Below are 22,382 nucleotides of genomic sequence, written 5' to 3' on the forward strand. Positions count from 1 at the left end.
ATAACTAGTTTTCTGATGTTTATCAATACTTGTGGCTTCAAAGCATTTAAAAATTGATACTATAAATACAGATTTAGTTTTAAGTTAATTTAGTTAGGTGATCACTATAGTATAAAAAAGCAGTTCATAGCATTTGACAGTAAGAATTCCTGGCATGATGCCCTCTATGAGTTTAGAGCTCAGAGACTTGGATTATCTTTTCACTATGTCAGAAATCCTCCAGAGACCTACAATATGGTATGTCTTTTTAAAGGAAAGTCCAAGAGAAACTTTTGGATACACCACTACCCGATATAACGCGACCCGATATAACACGAATTCTGATATAATGCGGTAAAGCAGTGCTCCAGGGGGGGTGGGGCTGCGCACTCCGGCAGATCAAAGCAAGTTCCATATAACGCGGTTTCACCTATAACGCGGTAAGATTTTTTTGGCTCCCGAGGACAGCATTATATCAAGGTAGAGGTGTATTTTGCACTTCTCCTGTGTCAGAGGGTTGAATAAATTGCTACATAGGAACATAGGACTCATCCTGGGTCATTGAGTCCAGTCCGCTGCTGTCATAGGCAACCCCTTCATATAATCTTCATGAATTTATCAAGCTCCATCTTAAAGCTAGTTAGGTTGTTCACCCCTAATATTCTGACTGGAAGGCTGTTCCTGAACCTCACTCCTTTGATGGTTAGAAACCCTCTTCTGATTTTCAGCCTAAATTTATTCATGACCAGTTTATACCAATTTGTTCTTGTACCAGCATAGTCCTTTATCTTATCTAGTTCTTCTCCCTCTCTGGTGTTTACTATGTATTTCTACATAGTCATAATCGGTATTGGGCATGCATTTCTGCCGCTTTGATCAGATTACTTGAAATTTAAATACAAATATCACCATCCACTACTGAGTTTTATGTTTCACTGACGATTACAAGGCATTCACATACAATGGCGTATAGAAATCACACAGGGCGTGTTACATATATCATAGACATCCAGTCTTGATGTTGCTTTCTAAAAGATATGCCCTAGCTCAACTACAAATTGTTGGGTTAGACATAAGAATTCAAGGGTGAACTTCTGTGGCTGTGTTATGCAGGAAATCAAACTGGGTGATCACAGAGGCCCATTCTGGTCTTAAGATCTATGAAAGTTCTAATCTCTTCTTGGTTATTACACTGCTTCTTTTCACATTGGCTGTAGTTCTACAATACTGATAGATTTCACTGTACAGCTGTGAAACTATATCCAATACTATGTGAATCTAGGTATTTGCATACCAGGTTTGGTTAAATTAGGTTGCATAGCCACATTCTGCCAATATTTGTCTCAGATTAGCAGTTAATCTGTGAAACTTCAGTAGTAATAAAAATGTTTAAAAAATTTATTAGACTCTGAGCAGTTACTTTCATGTGGAAATCTGGTAAGCCATTCTCCAAATATTTAGCTTACTGATGAAGAAGATTTTTAGTGTATACAGCTAGGAACAGTCATGGCCCTGAGTTCTATTTCTAATTCTGCCGCTGTTTCACTGTGGAATATAGCAATGCTTTTAGCATCCCTCTGCCTCATTTATACACCTGTAAAATAATTTTAGTACAGCTTATCTACTGGTTAGTTACAAGATTGCTTTAATGTTTATAAAGTACTTTGAAGACATGTACCTAATCATTTAATAAATGTTTGCTTTTTGTTTGTCTTGTCTGTGTAGATCGTAAGATTTTAGGGGCAGGGACTACTACTGCCTGTATGTTTCTAAAGGGCCTGGCACATTTTGGGCTGAAGTGTGTTCTGTTACGTTCCAAGCCAGAAGTGACTTTAAAAAAGTAATTAAAAAATAACCCAGCCGTCTTTGAGTTTTCAAAGTGTGGGGAAATAGTTACTCAGCCATTAACAATGTTTGTTTAGCTGATTTATTTGCACTTGAATAACCCCAGAACCTATTTGAATTTAAAACTTCAGACTTGGCATGTTCCATATACAATCTTCGGTAAGGAATGTGTGCTTTGCTAACTGTGAAAAACACTGGTTGAGAAACATTAACTAATGAAAACAGCACTCTGTGCATGTGCTGTATTTTATTCAGGTTACTAATTTCAGTGAGTAGGGAGTGAGTTTGAGAGAGACACACAATCTCCAGAGAACATTTGATTACTCTGGGGACACCTACATCTTGACTAGCCAGCCTTCCTCTTCATGCTTGCCCAGATTTTCCAATTATTCTCAGGTGGAAGCTGACATAATGTATTTCCATGTTTCTACCTTTCGCACTGCTGTGTAAAGTAGGCAAAGTGAGTAAGTCAGGCAAAGAAATCAGCATAATTTAGAGTTGCCAGGCGTCCAGTTTTTGACTGGAATGCTTGATTGAAAAGGGACCCTGGTGGCTCCGGTCAGCACTGCTGTCTGGGCCTCTAAAAGTCCGGTCAATGGCGCAGTGGGGCTAAGGCAGGCTCCCTGCCTGCCCTGGCTCTGCGCGGCTCCCAGAAGCAGCCGGCATGTCTGGCTTCTAGGCGTAGGGGTGGCCACGGGGGCTCCGCGTTCTGCCTCTGTCCCGAGCACTGGCTCCACAGCTCCCATTGGCTGGGAACCACAGCCAAGGGAAGCTGCAGGGATGGCACCTGCGGGAGCTGGCAGCGCGTGGAGACCCCTGGCCCCTCCGCCTAGGAGCCGGACATGCCTGCTGCTTCCTGGAGCCACCTGAGGTAAACACTGCCTGGCTGGAGCCCACACCCCAACCCCCCACCCGAACCCCCAGCCCTGAGCCCCTCCCACACCCAAACTCCCTCCCAAAGCCTGCACCCCCCAACCCCCAGTGTGAGCCCCTCCCACACCCTGAACCTCTCATTTCTGGTCCCACCCCAGAACCTGCACCCCCAGCCAGAGCCCTGCACCCCAACCCCCTGCCCCAGCCCAGTGAAAATGAGTGAGGATGGGGGAGAGCAAGTGACAGAGGGAGGGAGAATGGAGTGAGCGGGGGGTGGGGCCTCGGAGAAGGGGCAGGGCCTCAGGGCAGGGGGTGGGGCAAAGGTGTTCGGTTTTGTGCGATTAGAAAGTTGGCAACCCTAGCATAATTTAGCATGGTTTTTGGTAGAGAGATGTGAAATGGGGAAGTAGGAGCCGCATAGACAACCTCTGTCATGTTGGAGAAACATGTGCTATGACAGAAGAGATCCTGTAGACCACTGTTTGAGTAATAGGAGAAGAATAGAGTTGGTGCATCTCTGGAGATGGATAAAAAGGAAGATGGGGACCCTAACATTTTCTGGTTTTAGAGAGAGTTGGGAAAGAAGGGGAAAGACAGCACCAGAAAGAGAGAGCTTACAAGAGCAGAATGTAGACTAAACCTAAGGGAAGGGGATGATGATAATAATAATAATAATTAATAATATGTGTACAGGAAAATATATTGTGCTAAGGATCAGATTGTTCCCTCCATTTCCATGAATGGAGGAGCCTCCGATTTGAGGAGAGGGAGAGTGCTTTTTCTGCGCTTCATCCCATTGGTGCTTCCCAAAAGAGAGGAGCTATCAATTTTGTATGTAACTCCTGATTATATCCATAGTGTGTATTAATCCAGCCCTTTCATCCTTTTGCTTTCTTACCTAGAACCATTAGAAGATCATTTTGTTATTATATTCATAAAATGTGTTCTGATAATGTGCAATGGTGTTTCTTGAATCACACTAACAGTAAACAGCCAAATGTTGATTGAAATTTTAGTAAAACTTATAATGTCCAGTAAAATACACTGGATTGTTGATTTGAGTCTGACTGGAAATTTGGGGACACTGCATACTTGTAGTAGCTACTCCTAACAATACCATGGAATTGGAACAAAACCAATGGTGTCATCAAGAATAGTGGGCTTTATGTTACAGTTCTTTATTAGATGATAAATTAGCTCTATGGAATTAAATAAGTATTTCTGGTTAACATAATTTATGTATAATTCATTAGAAGAGTTTGCATACTCCACTTTCAATTATAAACACTATCTTTATAAGATGAACTTTTCATTGTTCCAGAAGTGGTATAACCAGAGAGATCATCCAGAATATTTATAAAGTTTCACTGAAGTGGGAGGTGCATTAGTTTTATACCTAAGAGAGGGTTTAGAAACAAAAAATTGCAAGAAGCTCCCTCTCTTCAAGAGTCTGACTTATATCCTTTTGCTACATCCCTAGTCTCTTTTAGTCTACAAGCCTGTTTGCTACTCAGTTCTGTGAAAATAAGAGTGAAATAGTCTTTCCACAAGAATTTAGTTTTAAAATTAATTAGGCATCTAAGAATATACTGTGTTGTAAAATACTTTGTTGTCTCATAAGAATATTTTTGGTTTTTTTAAAGGAATTACCTAGAGTTCTGCTTATTCATCAGATGGACAGACATGATGGTGCATGGACTATACTACCATTAATGCAAGAGTAAGTTTAAAATTCTGTACAGATTGTTGACTTTAATGCTTTTGTGTAAGTAAAAACATCAACACCTGTGAATCTCTTTTGTTTGTTCATTAGCAACGATTTAAAAATGGAGTTTTAACTTTGAATTTTTTTGCACTTCTTGGTCAGTATTAAAAATGTTTCTTAAAAATAGTTTTCCAAAACAGTTTGCTCATAAAATTCACTACATCAGATAAAATGTTTATCAAATATAAAGAGATTTAAAAACGGGAAGTAATGTAACATAATTGAACAATCAGCTTCCTCCAAAAATCAGTTACTAAATTACTAGAAAAAGTGAACTAATTAAAAAGAAATATAGTTTTGTTCTGCACTACACTCTTAATGGCTTTGTTTGCTATACCAAATATTTCAGTTTTAATACGGCCCTTCTTCAGAGGAAGGGAATTCCTTCTCTTAACTTTTGTCACCTTATCTGGTCAACTTCACATTTATCTTTGTGACATGTGAAAACTTATTTTACTTGTTGCACGATAACTGTATTTATGCAAATAAGTTCACTGATAATATGTAAGGGGTCATACTATTCTGTAATAGCAGTAGATCACAAAGATAAATCTGATATAAACTGGTTGTATAATTATTATTTACATCCATGTACAATACCCTATGGCAGGTGGCAGAGTATAGGATACTATGTGGAGTAGTACAGAGTGATTCTGTTGACTCATCCTGGTAGCTAGACCAGGTAGGTCTGATTTATTCTGATGCACTGAAAGTATGACAGTCTCTCTGAGGTGAGAAAGGTAGGACAATGTATGTGAGGTCCTTCATGGAGAAACCTTAGTAGCTGAAGAGTAGACCCAGGATAAGGTTTAGATTTGTAAGACCAGTCCTGCCCTGGGGAACATATGTTAATTAATGAAGGTAAACACCAAGAAGGGGGTGAGTTTGAACTGTAACGCATTGTGTTGTACTGCATTAAAACAGAGATGGGGGATTGCATCTGTTTACATGCACCTGCTATCGTAGACTGTGAATGCTATTTACATGGGGTACAAAACAAACTTTTCCTAAATTTGGGGATGTATATGTCACAAACCCTTAAAGATGCAAGCTAATTTCTCTGAAGGAGTCGAAGATGGGAAAACTCATCTGATAGACTAAATGTCAGTGGATTCCAGGACTGGTTTTACAAGGGTAATCTCAACAAAGATTTACATTTTACAGTATATTCCAAAAGGCCTAGACTTGGGTTTAGACTGTTCTAGTGGAAGTTAATTCTAAAAGTGAAAGTTCCAGAGATAGCTGCAATGGGATCTGCATCATGAAAGGCTTTACAGATAGTAACCTAGCAACTTGAATTTCACCGGAAAGTGAATTGGTAACCAGTGCAGAAAAAATAGGCAATTTGCCAGCTAATGAGTCTTACAGTATGTGTAGGAGGGGTTCTTGCCTAACTATCCTGAAATTAAGTTCAGTCCTCTGATTCCAAACCTTCTAGAACATGCTAACCAGTGTAGGACTCCTGATGACTCATGTTGTTTTTCTTATTCTGTTCTGTAGTTTATCTTGATGGAGAAAATTATATTCTCCATTACTGTCCTCATCACTGTTCAAGAACAGGGATTACTTGCTGGAAAACTGTAGTATAAAAAAAAAATTCATGACAAGTTGACTTGCTTTTAAGCAAGGCACTCATAGAGAAACTTGGGTTGAATTTCAAGTTAACCTTATTATTAAACAACTAAAACGCTAAGTCTGGTGAAAGTAAGCAAAAAGAAATAACCCTTACATAGAATATACACAGAAAATGTGTGCATTTGCTCATACCTCTTAAATGTAGTTTTGCATCTAATTTCCTGTAGGATATTTTTACAGTAATATTCCTATGATTTTAGTCCTAATTATACATATACAGTTTTGCAATTATATATTTAAGGGGCTTTCTCTGAGAGGGTTGTGGTATATGGAGGAAATATGTATTTAGAGACTTTATATTACTGACTATATATATAATTATACTTTATACAGAGACTTTGTATTGACTATATATTATAGAATTATACTTTATATAGAGACTTTGTATTGAACTGGTCTTGCAAACATATATTGGAGACGAGGTGTTTCTTATACATCCACATACATAATTGTTTCAATCTGTTGTTGTCATGGAATCACAGACTCAGTGCTCTGGAACCGCTCTAAATGAAGTCAGACAGGACTGTAGTGCAGTGTGTTTCCCGTCTGGGCGCACTCTCACTTGGGCAAGCCTCCTCCGCTTCAACACCTCCTGGGTCTGACCTCGGAGTGTTCAGCACCCCTGTTCACACCGTGAGCTTCCTGCAGGGAGTCCACCTGAATGGGACACATGGGGAAGCCTTATATGCCCCCCAAAGGGGCCGTGCACCCCAACTTTGCAGTCAGCAGTGACTCTCAGCCACCATTGTAAAACAGAAGGGTTTATTAGTCATCGGGAACACAGCGTAGAACAGATCTTGTTAGCAAAGAAAGCAGGAAGTTACAGCCAGGGGTGCCATTTCAGATTTTGGTGGGAGGGAGGCAACTTTAACTGTGATTCCAGGGGCTACTTAGGCACCTGAAAACTAGTTTTTTTGTATGCAGATAACTTAGAAATTAGCTGACAGGAGTACTGTATCTAATTCCTATAAAACAAAAGAAAATTAAATAAATATTAGCCCCACTTAGCTCTAATACTAACATGTTCTGACATCTTGTGTCAGGTCACTTAAGGTACACTGGTTAGGTTTAAAATTTTAATGTATGTTCTTACTTTGTTACTAAATCTTGAACACAACAATTGAAACAATTTTAGAAAAATCTAGATTACTTTCTATCACTTTTTTTCAGTTCACCAAGCTTGGAATAGATCATTTAACTTTTGGAGATATCCTACTCGGGCCAGGCCCTGTGAGTTTATACTGAACCTGCCTTGGGCTCTAGGAATGTTACCCCCCTACAAATAATAGTCTAGAAACTGACTTTAAACAGGAGTGAAACTGACACTTTCCAGTCACTTTCTGACAGTATTGCCAACCCTAAATATTCAAAAATCATAAAACAGGCTCACCAAAAATCATGAGATTGACTTTAAAATTATGAAATTATGTAAAAATAATAGGTTTGGTGTTCTTTGTATTTGCCTTCTGCTTTTTGAACCTTGAGGTTACACTGGGGTCAAATTTTGAAGCTTTCTCCACAGCCACGAGGGTTAGAAACTTCATTTTTCTTTAAGAATGAAGGCTGAAATCATCACATATCCACTTGACTCCAAGAGCTGGGGCTTTAAGGAAAACAATAATGATCATGAGACTCATGACAAAATCATGAGAGTTGGCAACACTGCTTTCACTTCTGTTTAAAGGCTAGTTACTTTCCAGCAGGCTCTTAAACACAACACTATGGTGATTGAGTTGCAGTTTTCACAGGAGAATACCCTGTTTCCCCGAAAATAAGACCTACTTCCAGTTTTGCCTCTCGCTGTAATATAAGACATCCCCCGAAAATAAGACCTCCCCGATAATAAGGCCACCCCGGAATATAAGGCCCCGAAGCTCCAGGAAAAATAAGACCTCCCCTGAAAATAAGACCTAGCGCATCTTTGGGAGCAAAAATTAATATAAGACACTGTCTTATTTTCGGGGAAACACGGTATTTAAAACCAAGCACCAAGAAAATTCCACATTTTAAAGTTGAAAAAAAAAATGGAGACTTCTCAGGTATATCAGGGCCACTGCAGGCAGGAAAGAAAAATAAATAGGCTCAGGAGCTCTGGGCATCTCTTCCTCTTGAAAGAAAGTTGGAGGGTCAAATCTTCTAGTCCTTAATCAAGTAAAACTTCTATTGCCATCAGCGCCCCCACTCATAGACATTAACATCGCAGTGAACATGTGATAAGATGTGCTCAGTAACTATACACTTCATACTTAAATATCTGAGCCATCTAATCCAGGGCTACACATCTTATACATATTGGCTCAGAGACTATATTGCTTGTATATTCTGAACAGTGCTGAGTATACGGATGCTGCACAGCAAATAATACAAATCATGAAAATAATAGTCTACTTTATGGACTCTGTGGATGCAATTTCTGTTCTTTGTTCTGGAATTGGCCAGGGTACAGGTGAACCCCTAAGAATTTGAGCCATAAACACATCTGATACTCATATGACACTTTTTCTCATTCCTTCCTTTTCTTGAACTCAGAACAAAAAATGACAAAACAAAATGGTTTTCAGTTAAAATCTAAAACTGCACGTAGGCATTGCTCTACAACCTAGCATGGGGCAGAACCTGCCACCCCCTCGGGATTAAGTGATCTCCTCTCATCTGACTCTCATTCTCTTTCTTTCTTTATCCATCCTGACCTCTGTACTGCTTTTCATGCTGTCAAACATGACATCCTTCCCAATCAGCTGGGACCGATTGCTGGCGTCTCAGAGAACTGGCCTTCTTGGTTTTGCTCCCATCTATCGCAGTCCTCTTTTTTGCAGCATGCAGCAGAGAGATAGGCTGGTCGAGTGGATAGGGAGCTAGCCCTGAGAGACCTGGGTTATACTCTCCCCAGGGACTTCTTGTATGACCTCAGGTCAGTACCTTAGGAACAGAGTTTCAAAAGATTTTAGGCACCCAAAGATGCAGCTAGGCATCTAGTGGGGTTTACAAAGTGTCTAACGTAGCCACTTCTGAAAATCAAACTAGGTGCCTAAATACTTTTGAAAATCTGGTCTTTAGTCTCCCTGTGCCTCAATGCCCAATCTGTACAATGGGGTTTACATCACTGCTTTACCTCACATAGGGGCTGTGAGGAGAAATAAGTTAGACATTGTGAGGCACTCAGATACCATGGTGAGGGGGCCACATAAGTACCACAGGTAGAGTGGGAACTTTCCTATACCACTGCTATCCCTTCCCTGGGTTTTGGCACCTTCTTTTCACCTACGACCCTCAAATCTCCCTCTTTTCTGAATGTAAACTTGGCCAAGAGGGCTTGGCTGTATTTCTTCTGAGGGCATGGCTACACTGGAAACTTCAAAGTGCTGTCGCGGGAACGCTCCCATGGCAGCACTTTGAAGTGCGAGTGTGATCGTGCGTGAGCGCTGGGAGAGAGCTCTCCCAGTGCTCCTGGTAATCCACATCCACGAGGGGATTAGCTCCCAGCGCTAGCGCTGGGAGCCTGTCTACACTAGCGCTTTAAAGCGTTCAGACTTGCTGTGCTCGGAGGTGATTTTTCACCCCCCTGAGCCAGCAAGTTAGAGCGCTATAAAATGTAAGTGTAGACAAGCCCCAAGTCTCCTGCATTCTCTCTTCAACCCCCCCGCCCCGCGAACCCCTGCAGAGGGATTCCTGTTTTACAGGCTCATCTAATGACTTCCAGATCCTTGATTTAATAACCAGTCCTTTCTTATCTTAATCACTCTGCCTCTGTTTGTAAACAAAATACTGATTCCCTGCCCCAGGGGCACAAGCTGGCAGCAGTGCCTCTCCTCTGGAGAACTCACATTCCACCCTCTTTCCAACATTTAAGTAGCAGCTGATGAAGATATGGTAATAGGCTGTCTTTCCCGCACTTGAGGATTTCTGCTGGGATGCCATCTTTTCCAGGAGCCTTGCCACTTGATAGCAAATCAATGTCCTTGCTTAACTCTTCTACAGTGGGCTCCACATCTAGCTCTGGCATGACCTGTAGACTTAGTATTTGGTCCAGTGATTTGCTGGTGATGTTTCTTGTGCGTAAAGCTCCGAATAGTGTTCAACCCAACGAGACAACTTCTTGCTTTTATCTGTAATGATTTCACCACTGTGCGATTTGAGAGGGGCAACCGTATTGACAGTGGGACTGAGAGCTTTCTTCAGGCCATCATACATGACTTAGAGGTTTCCTGACTTCCCATTGGGTGTTTCTAGGAGTTTTACCCACTTGTTTCTCACAGCAAAACTGACACCGTGCAGACGAGTTTCTTTGCGGCTTTTACCTTGCCAAAAGAAGGTATAATTGACATCTTGGACAAATCCAGCATCTGCAAGTCTTGTTTCCTGAAGTGCTGCAATGTCAACATTGAGTTTGTACAGCTCACGGTCTATCAAAGCTGACTTCCGTATGCTGCTTGTGTATTGTAGGTCATAATCATCTGTCATTCCCACTTTGTTACAGTTGTATAGACCTTAGTCCATCCCATGCTTTGCTGCACATTGGGCTACCCACATTTGCCATTCTTGCATAGGTTTGAGATACAATGCAAAGAAATGTAAAATCCTGTTAATGAGGCGTATAGGGACAGAAATCAAAGTTGAAGAGGAGAAACTGGGGAAGGTGGACAATTTTATGCATCTTGGAAGTACCATCAGCCAAGATGGTACTAGTTCCGAGGAAATAAGAAGGATCGGGAAGGCAAACACTGCATTTGGAAGACTCAGAAACATCTGGCAACTCTAAAACATTTCCCTCAAGACAAAACTGAATGTGTACAAAGCAATTGTTATCACCATCACAACATATAGCAGTGAGACGTGGCAATTTACCAAGAAAGATATGCAAAAGCTGGATGCATTTCATCACAAATATCTGAGAAGAATATTGGGAATAACATATGGATATAGGAAGACGAATGAAGAAGTCAGAAAAATTACTGGACAAGGTACCCTTTCATATCATAATATATAACATACAATGTCTGAGATGACCCTACCAGTAGCTGCTGTTTTTTCTCCTGACATTGTATCTGAATTTTCTTCTGAGCTTTTCCTTCTCGTATTTAGTGTTTCTGTTCCTCTGGGATGGGGAAAGGGCAAAGTGATTTCTCACTTTATTTCTTCTCCTCCACCATTCAGTAGAAGAGAGTCCAGAGATGGTTCTCTCCAGAACCCTTCAGCGAGCTTGCTGGTGAGGTTGCTGGTGAGCTATGCTTGATCCTCCCTCCAGCTTCAGTAGCATTCCCCACCCCTCCTGGCCTGGGACTCAAATTTGTATCTTCCACATAATAGCAGGCCAGCTACTTAGTGTTAAAGTATATTTGTTTATGACCGCTACCAAAAGCAAATGCAGTGAATACTTGTCAGCTTTAAGGAGAGTTGGCTAGATTGTGTAAACAAGATCTCAAGAATGGATAGTGAGCTTTAAAGGTGAAGAAGGTCTTTTAAATCCAGCCTTAGCTAAAGAGAGAAGAAACTAGATAAATAAGGTATTACAGTAGCATCCTTGCTATAATCCCTGATAGCAAAGCTTCTCCACATGAGATAGTAAGTCTTACAAGTGGACAGTAACTTGTTGTAACATTCTACTAATAGTCGGGGCCCAGAAATGTCAAATATAATTTCAAATTTTATTATAAAACATTTTCCACTTTATTCATCAGGTTAGGTGCGTCTTAATTTTGAACATTCAGATTACGTGCCTAAGGAGAATGAGTAATTTACTTTTAAACCAGACCATATATAGCCCGTTGTCTTATCCTGTTGCCCCAGTGAACTATCAAGCATTGTTGGCTATATATGACTATCTGAACTATTCTAAATTGAGACTTTATAGACAAGCTGCCACAGCATGACAGTGCCCACTTTCAGGGTCTTATTGAGGAGGATAAGCCAGAACTGTATTTCAGTCAGCAGTTGATGCAGCAGACACATAAACTAGGTCAATAGCAACATCCACTGTGATGCGCCATAAGTCATGACTACACACTTCAGGATTTCCCAGGGAGGTCCAAAATTCTGTAGAGGGCTTGCCCTTCGATGAAGCCCACCTTTTCAATGAAAAGATGGATGAGTTCTTTCATATTTTAAAGGACTCCAGGGCCATCCTCCACTTCTTGGGAATATAGACATCTGCCCCAAAAAGGAAGCATCAAAGGCAGCCTTACAGACAGACCAACATCTTAACAATTTTATCACCAATAATTTTATGACCCTTCTCATCAGAGACAAAGAGTACAGAAGTCTTGTTTCCCTGCACCTCCCACATCTACCGCACCATCTCAATCCCATCCTCCAGCAAAAAGATATTTTTGATGGGAGTTCAAGAGCTGCAAACTATTAATGATGCTACCACTACCCGATCCCCATATACCTTTTGGGGATCATTTAGCACTCTGTTTGCATAACTGGAGTGCCATAATGGACAAGTGGGTATTAGATATCATCCAGTCTAGCTATGCAATTGAGTTTACTTCCCTTTTTCTTTCAAAACCCCCATCCCTGCCCCTCTTCAGGGACCATTCTCACGCAGGAAGTGGAATCCCTTCTGAGTGAGGAGTAATAGAGTGCTACCCCTTCAACACCAAGGGAGAGATTTTTTACTCTATACTTCCTACTCCCCACGAAGAAGGGAGGTTGGAGATCTATACTCGATCTTTTCAGTCACTTTATTCACAAGCTGAAATTTCACAGGTCACTCTGGTGTCAATAATCCCTCCCTGGAAAAAGACATTTGGTTTACAGCTCTCAATATGAAGGATGCTTACTTTCACATGGATGTTCACTCTGCCCATGGGTGTTTTCTCAGATTTGTGGTGAGCCCCAATAATGTCCAGTACAGGGGTGCTTCCATTCAGCCTCACCACTGCCCCCAAGGTCTTTCTAGTAATAGCAGTGCATTTCAGATGGAACAACTTCACCATCTTTCCCTATCTTGACAATTGGCTTCTCATTGCTAAGACACATCAGGAAGCATATGAGTTGACCTTATTAATTCTTCAACTACTTTCTTCACTAGGAGTCAATGTGAACTTGGGAAAGTCTGTCCGTCCTCACTCCGATGCAGACTGTAGACTTCTTAGGGGCCAACCTAGATTCAGTCACGGCAAGAGCTTATCTACCAAGGGACAGGTTTCACACCATTAGTGACCTGATAGATCAGGTTATGTGCAACTCTAGAGCCCCACACAGTACTTGTCTTTCCTTCCTGTGGCACATGGCTTCTTGCACTTACATTAGCCAATTCAGCACACTCCACCTACATTTCCTTTAGGTGTGGTTCCAGACATTGTATTCACCAACCAAACATAGCATAAATACCATGGTAACAATTCCTTCCAGGATAACTCCTTCGCTAGTGTAATGAGGAACGATTTCCATCAGGGATGTGTGGTGTCCCCTTCCTACCATCCTCGCCAGACAAGATGATCATTACAGACTCCTCTCTCTCAGCCTGGGAACCCACATAGACAGTCATATGGCACAGGGCACTTGGACACCCCAGGAGACTAGGATATACATCAACCTTCTGGAACATTGAGTCTGAATCGCTTGCAGGGTTTTTCTGCAATTTATCTATTCGCATCACGTCCTCATAATGTCAGACAGTATGACATCTGCCTTTTACATCAACAAACATGAAGGGGTGAAATCCATTCCCTTGTGTGTAAAAGCAATCGCTATATAGAATGGGTGTAAGAGGAATTGAATCACCCTGAGGCAGCTTACCTTCTAGGAACTCCGAATGTGTTGGTGGACGCCATCAGTAGGCATTTCACCATCGATCATGAGTGGGAATTGGATGATTCGGTAGTTAAGAACATCTTTATTTAATGAGGGATCCTCACCTGGCATCTCTTTGCCTTCCAAACGAACAAGAATTGCAACATATACTGTTCTAGAGGAGCTCTAAGACTACACTTTCAAGGTGATGCTCTCCATCTCCCCTGGTCAGGCCATCTGAACTATGCCTTTCCTCCCTTACTACTCCTACCTTGGGTCTTAAAGAAAATTTGTCAGGACAGGGCATGAGTCATCCTCATCGCCTCCAGCTGATCCAGATAATTTTAGTTTCCAAATGTCCCCTGATCAGCCTCCAGTCCTTACTCTTCTTCTGGGTGAAGAGATGGGGAAGGATCAAGCATCCCAACCCCAAAGTGCTTCATCTCATGGCTTAGTTTTTGGATGGGCATCAACAGTAGAACATGTCTGCTCTCAAACTGCATAAGCCATCCTTAATAGCAGAAAAGATTCCACTAGATATGCTGTTCAGCCAAGTGGAAGCATTTCTCCATCTGACCGCAGCAGAAACATGTATCTCCTGAGTCAGCAGATATTCTCGTCATTTTGGACTACTTTTTCTCTCTCAAAACAGCTGGGCTTTCCCTCAGTTTTGTACAAGGCCATCTGACAGCAATCCATCCATGCCATCCACGATCAGACGTTATTCAATTTTCACTCACTTGTTGATTAACGGATTCTTAAAGGGCCTAATCAGAACTTTCCCAGCAGCAAGGAAACATACTTATCAATGGGACTTAAACCTTGTTCTTTTGGCACTCAGTAAGCCTCCCTTCAAACCATGTCTCACTTATCAGTTAAAGTTGTGTTCCTTATGGTCATCACCTCAGCCAGGAGGGAAGGCGATCTGGGAGCGCTGCTGCACCATACATTATATTCCACAAGGACAAAGTCTCTTTACGGCTACATCTGAAATTCACCCCCCAAAGTAATTTCAGAGTTTCACATAAACCAATCAACCACTTAGTTGTGTGTGTGGTTTTTTTTTTCTGAAACCGCATGCATTGGGGGAAAAGAGGAGTCTTCATTCCCTCAACGTATAACGCATTCTCACCTTCTACCTGCAAAGCACTAAACCAATTAGAATATCACCAAGATTATTTCTCACTATAGCAGAACGAGTCCAAAGTCAAACTGTTTCCTTCCAGAGGATCTCTAAATTGATCTCTGGCTGTATCTGTTATCAGTTGTGGTATGTTCCTCTCTGCATGGGATGAGGGCTCATTCTATAAGAGCATAAGTAACTTCAGTGGCATCCCTTCAGGAAATACCCTTACTTGACATTTGCAAAGCATCTACATGGAGTTCCACCACACATTCACAAGACATTATTCTCTTGCGCAGTACTGCTCCACTGATGCATCTTTGTTTCCCGTTATCCAGAAGCACTATTTCCCCACCCCACCGAGGAAGGACAATAAAAACACCTTTAAGAGTACAAGGAGGCATTATTTGGCTAATAGATATTTTAGTTGTGAAAGAATTTGGCTGAGAGAAAAATGGGAAGATCTTCTTGGAGTGCACAACGGGACAGTTTTGCTAAAACACCAACCAGTATCTCTTCTAAGGTTATTACTCTGTTAGACCTCCAACGAGGGGATTCTATGGAAGAAAGGTAAGGGGGAGGGGAAGTAGGTTATTTACCAGTACCTGGAGAACTCAGAATTTACTTACTCTGCACATCCACGTTCCTCTCTGTGCAGATTATGGGCAGACAATTAGGAACTGAGGGCAGGGTCTTTGAGTTTCTCTTAAGCAGACATCTACATTTCACTGCATATGGGTTCTGATACATGATCCTCCATTAGCACTAATTGCTTTGGGGTCCATATGGCTGAGGGATTGACTTCCAGTTAGCAGGGTTTTTGTTTTTGTTTTTACTTAAGGTTTGTAATCTCCTCAGAAGTCAATCTTGTAGTAAACCAACCTCTTTCTTTTGTTAGCTTCTCTGCTTCCTATGGTAGAAACTCCTCATGGATTTTCTTCTGTGAAGAAGATACAAGAATACAAATTGTTAAGCTGCTGGAAACACTTAGAAGATTTGACAAGTCTAAGGTGAAACAAAAAATCATCAGATGTCTAACCTTTTGAATGTGCTTGAAGGAGATTTTTATATTGGATAAAAACACTGGAAAACTAGTTCAAATAATTAAGGCTATGATTTTGTCATGGGTATTTTTAGAATAAGTCATGGACAGGTCATGGGCAATAAACAAAAATTCACGGTCCGTGACCTATCCATGACTTATTCTAAAAATACCTGTGATTAAATCTGGGGGCGGGGGCTCTGCTGGGGAGGGAACACTGGAGGGGGCTGCTGCTGGGGGTGGCACTGTGGGGGAGTGCTGTTGGGGGGAGGGGGGGGAGCACCAGCTGCCAGGGACCACGGACCACAGCTGCTCCGGCTGGCTGGCTGGGAACCGCGGCCGCCCGGGGACCACTGCCAGAGCCAGCAGACCGCGGCTGCTTGGGAACCGCTGCCTGGAGCTGTGGATCGCAGCTGCTCTGGCCACCCCGGGAAGGCTGGTGTGGCTGTCCCGGGGGCCACCTGAGCAGCTGGTTCCAGAGCTAGCTGCTTGGGCAGCCCTGGGGTCAGCCACACTGGCTCCTGCAGAAGTCACAGAGGTTGCGGAAAGTCACAGAATCCGTGACTTCCTCGACCTCTGTGACAGCCACAGAGACCTACAAATAATTCATTTAAAATATCAAATGATGAATATAAAATGTTATTTTTTAAAGTTATTGTTTCTATTATAAAGAGTTCCATTGTAGACCAGTACTTGCATGGCTCGTATCTTACAAAATTGTGTGTGTGGGAAATCTAATCAGCTTATCTTAGGGAGTATATACCCCACATTCAAGCAGGGAATGTGTTTAAAGCTTGCAGTATGAAAAGGTATGAGTACCTGTCCTGCCTTGGAGGAATTGCTTAAGTTGACCATAAAGGAGATTCCTCTAGATGGGTCTCATGACAACAAAGCAGCCATAGGAGGAGCAGGTGGCAGTCCACTTTGGGGATTCTTGCACCTTCCCTTTAAGCAGCTGTCACTGACCATTGCCAGACAGAAAACTGGACTAGGTGGACCCTGGTCTGATCTGGTAGGACAATTCTTTGTTATTAGGCTGGTTGGTTCTTAAGAGAAAAGTAATCTTTCCTACCTGCCTAAGAAGAAAAGGGGTTAGGAAGTTTGTGGAACAAAGGACTTAGTCCCAAAGCCATCAAGGAAGAGCTGTTAAATTGACTACTGCCCTTCCCAAAGAGGCTGTGTTAGAATGGAGCCATGAGTTGGACTGTTTATCTGGTATTTTGGGGGACTTGCTGAAAAACACACATATTGATATCCTTACTTTGACTGGCTGAAGGAAGCCATACTTCTATACTACTTGGGAAATTGGCAGGAATTGGCCTTGTTCATTTACTGTTATTATGTTCAAGGGCTGAGGGAAGCCCTACTTCAGGTATGAGTGTGGGCCTTTGTTTAGAAAGACACTTTCTTTACAGCCACCTGGCATTGCCTCTCTTCTACACAACCACTTTTAAAATGTGAGAACCTTTATAACGTAGAGATTTTAAAATGCTTTTTGTAGTCTCATAACCAGGGATCCTAGATTTCTGTGATAAAAAAGCCCCAACATTTTCTGATTACCCCCCCCCCCCATAAAATCCGTGGTTTTTTCCATGATTAAAATGAAATGCTGAACTGTAGTTTCACTACCCACAATATATACAGATATCATTTGAACACATTTTATTGATGTACAGTAGAACCTTGTTTATCCAAGCCTCCATTATCCGTCTCTCTGTATAAACCGAACCACCAGCCGCCCAGGGCTGACAGTGGCTGGGGCTCCAGCTGACTGCCCCGAACCTCCCCACCCCCATCTTAAAATGAGGGATACAAAGCTCTTTGCCGTTTCTCCTGATTATCCGATCTGGCCCCAGTCCCAATTAGATCCAATAAATGGGGTTCCGGTGTAAATTTAAAGCATGTTCAAAAATCAACCACAAGGAATGGTTGTGTGCATTGAATAAGTGAAATTGGTACTTTCAGTAAAATTTAGTTAATATGTTTTTATTTTTCACAAAATTATAAACTAGAGATTCTCTGAACATAAGAATGGCCATACTGTGTCAAACCAAAAGTCCATTGAGCGCAGTATCCTGTCTTCTGACAGTGGCCAACACCAAGTGCCTCAGAGGGAATGAACAGAACAGGTCACCATCAACTGATCCATCCCCTCTTGCCCATTCCCAGCTTCTGGCAAACAGAGACTAGGGACACCATCCCTTGCAATCCTAGCTAATACCCATTGATGGACCTATCCTCGATTTAATGTATCTAGTTCTTTTTTGAACCCTGTTATAGTCTTGACCTTCACAACATCCTCTGGCAAGGAGTTCCAAAGGTTGACTGTGCATCGTGTGAAGAAATACTTCCTTTTGTTTGTTCTAAAACTGCTGCCTATTAATTTCATTTGGTGACCCCTAGTTCTTGTGTTATGAGAAGGAGTAAATAACACTTCCTTATTTACTCTCTCTATACCAGTCAGGATTTAATAGACCTCTATCATATTCCCCCTTAGTCATCTCTTTTCCAAGCTGAAAAGTCCCAGTCTTTTTAATCTCTCCTCATATGGAAGCTGTTCCATACCCCTAATCATTTTTGTTGCTCTTCTCTGAACCTTATCAAATTCCAATATATCTTTTCCGTGATGTGGTGACCACATCTGCATGCAGTATTCAAGATGTGGGCGTACCATGGATTTATAAACAGGCAATATAATATTTTCTCTCATTATCTATCCCTTTCTTAATGATTCCCAACATTCTGTTTGCTTTTTTGACTGCCACTGCACATTGAGTGGATGTTTTCAGAGAACTGTCCACAATGACTCCAAGAGACATTATTAAGGGCACAAGAGCAAACTATCCCACTGCATAGGAAACATAGGAACTATGGCAAGAGACCACCCTGGCTTAACCAGGAGATCTTCCATGATCTAAAACTCAAAAAAGAGTCCTACAAAAAGTGGAAACTCGGTCAAATTACAAAGAATGAATATAAACAAATAACACAAGTATGCAGGGACAAAATTAGAAAAGCCAAGGCACAAAACGAGATCAAACTAGCTAGGGACATAAAAGGAAACAAGAAAACATTCTACAAATACATTAGAAGCAACGAGAAGACCAAGGACAGAGTAGGCCTGTTACTCAATGAGGGGGGAAAGATAATAACAGAAAATGTGGAAATGGCAGAGGTGCTAAATGACTTCTTTGTTTTGTTTTTCACCAAGAAGGTTGGTGGCGATTGGACATTTAACATAGTGAATGCCAGTGAAAATGAGGTATGATCAGAAACTAAAATAGGGAAAGAACAAGTCAAAAATTACTTAGACAAGTTAGATGTCTTCAAATCACCAGGGCCTGATGAAATGCATCCTAGAGTACTCAAGGAACTGGCTGAGGAGATATCTGAGCCATTAGCAATTATCTTTGAAAAGTCATGGAAGACGGGAGACATTCCAGAAGACTGGAAAAGAGCAAATATAGTGCCCATATATAAAAAAGGGAAATAAAGACAACCCGGGGAATTACAGACAAGTCAGTTTAACTTCTGTACCCGGAAAGATAATGGAGCAAATAATTAAGCAATCAATTTGCAAACACCTAGAAGATAATAAGGTGATAAATAACAGTCAGCATGGATTTGTCAAGAACAAATCATGTCAAACCAACCTGATAGCTTTCTTTGATAGGATAACAAGTCTTGTGGATGGGGGGAAGCGGTAGATGTGGTATATCTTGACTTTAGTAAGGCTTTTGATACTGTCTCGCATGACCTTCTCATAACCAAACTAGGGAAATACAACCTAGATGGAGCTTCTATAAGGTGGGTGTATAACTGGTTGGAAAATTGTCCCCAGAGAGTAATAATCAGTGGTTCACAGTCATGCTGGAAGAGCACAATGAGTGGGGTCCCGCAGGGATCAGTTCTGGTTCTGTTCAATATCTTCATCAATGTTTTAGATAATAGGATAGAGAGTATGCTTATAAAGTTTGCAGACGATACCAAGCTGGGAGGGGTTGCAAGTGCTTTGGAGGATAGGATTAAAATTCAAAATGATCTGGACAAACTGGAGAAATGTTCTGAAGTAAATAGGATGAAATTCAATAAGGATAAATGCAAAGTACTCCACTTAGGAAGGAATAATCAGTTGCACACATACAAAATGGGAAATGACTGCCTAGGAAGGAGTACTGCAGAAAGGGATCTGGGGGTCATAGTGGATCACAAGCTAAATATGAGTCAACAGTGTAATGCTGTTGCAAAAAAAGCAAACATCATTCTGGGATGTATTAGCAGGAGCATTGTAAGCAAGACACGAGAAGTAATTCTTTCGCTCTACTCTGCTCTGATTAGGCCTCAACTGGAGTATTGTGTCCAGTTCTGAGCACCACAATTCAGGAAAGATGTGGACAAATTGGAGAAAGTCCAAGAGAAGAGCAACAAAAATGATTAAAGGTATAGAAAACATGACCAATGAGGGAAGATTGAAAAAATTGGGTTTGTTTAGGGACATAACAGTTTTCAAATACATAAAATGTTGTTACAAGGAGGAGGGAGAAAAATTGTTCTTCTTAACCTCTGAGGATAGGACAAGAAGCAATGGACTTAAATTGCAGCAAGGGCGATTTAGGTTGGAAATTAGGAAAAACTTCCTAACTGTCAGAGTGATTAAGCACTGGAATAAATTGCCTAAGGAGGTTGTGGAATCTCCATCATTGGGAATTTTTAAGAGCAGGTTGGACAAACGCCTGTCAGGGATGGTCTAGATTGAGTGCAGGGGACTAGACTAGATGACCTCTTGAGGTCCCTTCCAGTTCTATGATTCTATGAAGATCTCTCTCTTGAGTGGTAACAGCTAATTTAGACCCCATAATTTTGTGTGTATTGTTGGGATTATGTTTTCCAATGTGCATTACTTTGCATTTATCAACATTGAATTTCATCTGCCATTTTGTTGCCCAGTCACCCAGTTTCGTGAGATCCCTTTGTAGCTCTTTGCAGTCTGCTTTGGACTTAACTATCTTGAGTAGTTTTGTATCATCTGCAAATTTTGCCACCTCACTGTTTACCCCTTTTTCCAGATCATTTATGAGTATGTTGAATAGGACTGGGCCCAGGACAGACCCCTGGGGGACACCACTATTTACCTCTCTCCATTCTGAAAACTGACCATCCATTCCTACCCTTTGTTTCCTATCTTTTAACCAGTTACCAATTCATGAGAGAACCTTCCCTCTAATCCCATGACAGCTTACTTTGCTTAAGAGCCTTTGGTGAGGGACCTTGTCAAAAGCTTTCTGAAAATCTAAGTACACTATATCCACTGGATCCCCCTGGTCCACATGCTTGTTGACCCCCTCAAAGAATTCTGGTTGATTGGTGAGGCATGATTTCCCTTTACAAAAACCATGTTGACTCTTTCCCAACAAATTATGTTAATCTATGTGTCTGACAATTATAGTTTCAGCCAGTTTGCCCGGTACTGAAGTCAGGCATACTGGCCTGTAATTGCTGGGATCACCTCTGGAGCCCTTTTAAAAAAAATGCCGTCACATTAGCTATCCTCCTGTCATTTGGTACAGAAGCTGATTTAAATGATAGATTACAAACTACAGTTAGTACTCTGCAATTTCACATTTGAGTTCCTGGTGACTTATTACTGTTTAGTTTATCGATTTGTTCCAAAAACCTCCTCTAATGACACCTCAATCTGGGACAGTTCCTCAGATTTGTCACCTAAAAAGAATGGCTCAGGTTTACTAATCTCCCTCACATCCTCAGCCGTGAAGCCCAACGCAAAGAATTCATTTAGTTTTTCCGCAATGGCCTTATCGTCCTTGAGTGCTCCTTTAGCATCTCAATCGTCCAGTGGTCCCACTGGTTGTTTAGCAGGCTTCCTGCTTCTGATGTATGTAAACATTTTTTTGCTATTACTTTTTGAATCTTTGGTTAGCTATTCTTCAAATTCTTTTTTGGCCTTCCTAATTATATTTTTACACTTCACTTGCTAGATTTTATGCTCCTTTCTATTTTCCTCACTAGGATTTAACTTCCACTTTTTAAAGGATGCCTTTTTGCCTCTCACTGCTTCTTTTACTTTGTTGTTTAGCCAGGGTAGCACTTTTTTTGGTTCTCTATGTTTTTTTTTAATTTGGGGGTATATATTTTAAGTTGAGCCTCTATTATGGTGTCTTTAAAAAGTTTTCATGCAGCTTGCAGGGATTTCACTTTTGGCACTGTACCTTTTAATTTCTGTTTAACTAACTTCCTCATTTTTGTGTAGTCCCCCTTTCTGAAATTAAATGCTACTGTGTTGGGCTGCTGTGGTGTTTTCCCCACCACAGGGATGCTAAATTTAATGACATTATGGTCACTATTACCAAGCGGTCCAGCTATAT

The 22,382-nt window shown here is 41.3% G+C and overlaps 1 protein-coding gene across 1 annotated transcript in view; it reads left to right on the forward strand.

The window, feature by feature from the left end:
* The window catches only part of LOC112124964 (beta-1,3-glucosyltransferase-like), a 129,965-nt gene that overhangs the window by 70,986 nt on the left and 36,597 nt on the right, over nucleotides 1-22,382 (forward strand). Inside the window, exons 4-5 of the mRNA XM_029911958.1 lie at nucleotides 4,341-4,417; nucleotides 15,856-15,967. Coding sequence (XP_029767818.1) covers nucleotides 4,341-4,417; nucleotides 15,856-15,967 — 189 coding nt within the window. The remainder of the gene's footprint in view (nucleotides 1-4,340; nucleotides 4,418-15,855; nucleotides 15,968-22,382) is intronic.

This window comes from Terrapene carolina, unplaced genomic scaffold (genome assembly GCF_002925995.2).
Source record: "Terrapene carolina triunguis isolate 2854851 unplaced genomic scaffold, T_m_triunguis-2.0 Scaffold139, whole genome shotgun sequence".
NCBI lineage: Eukaryota > Metazoa > Chordata > Testudines > Emydidae > Terrapene > Terrapene triunguis.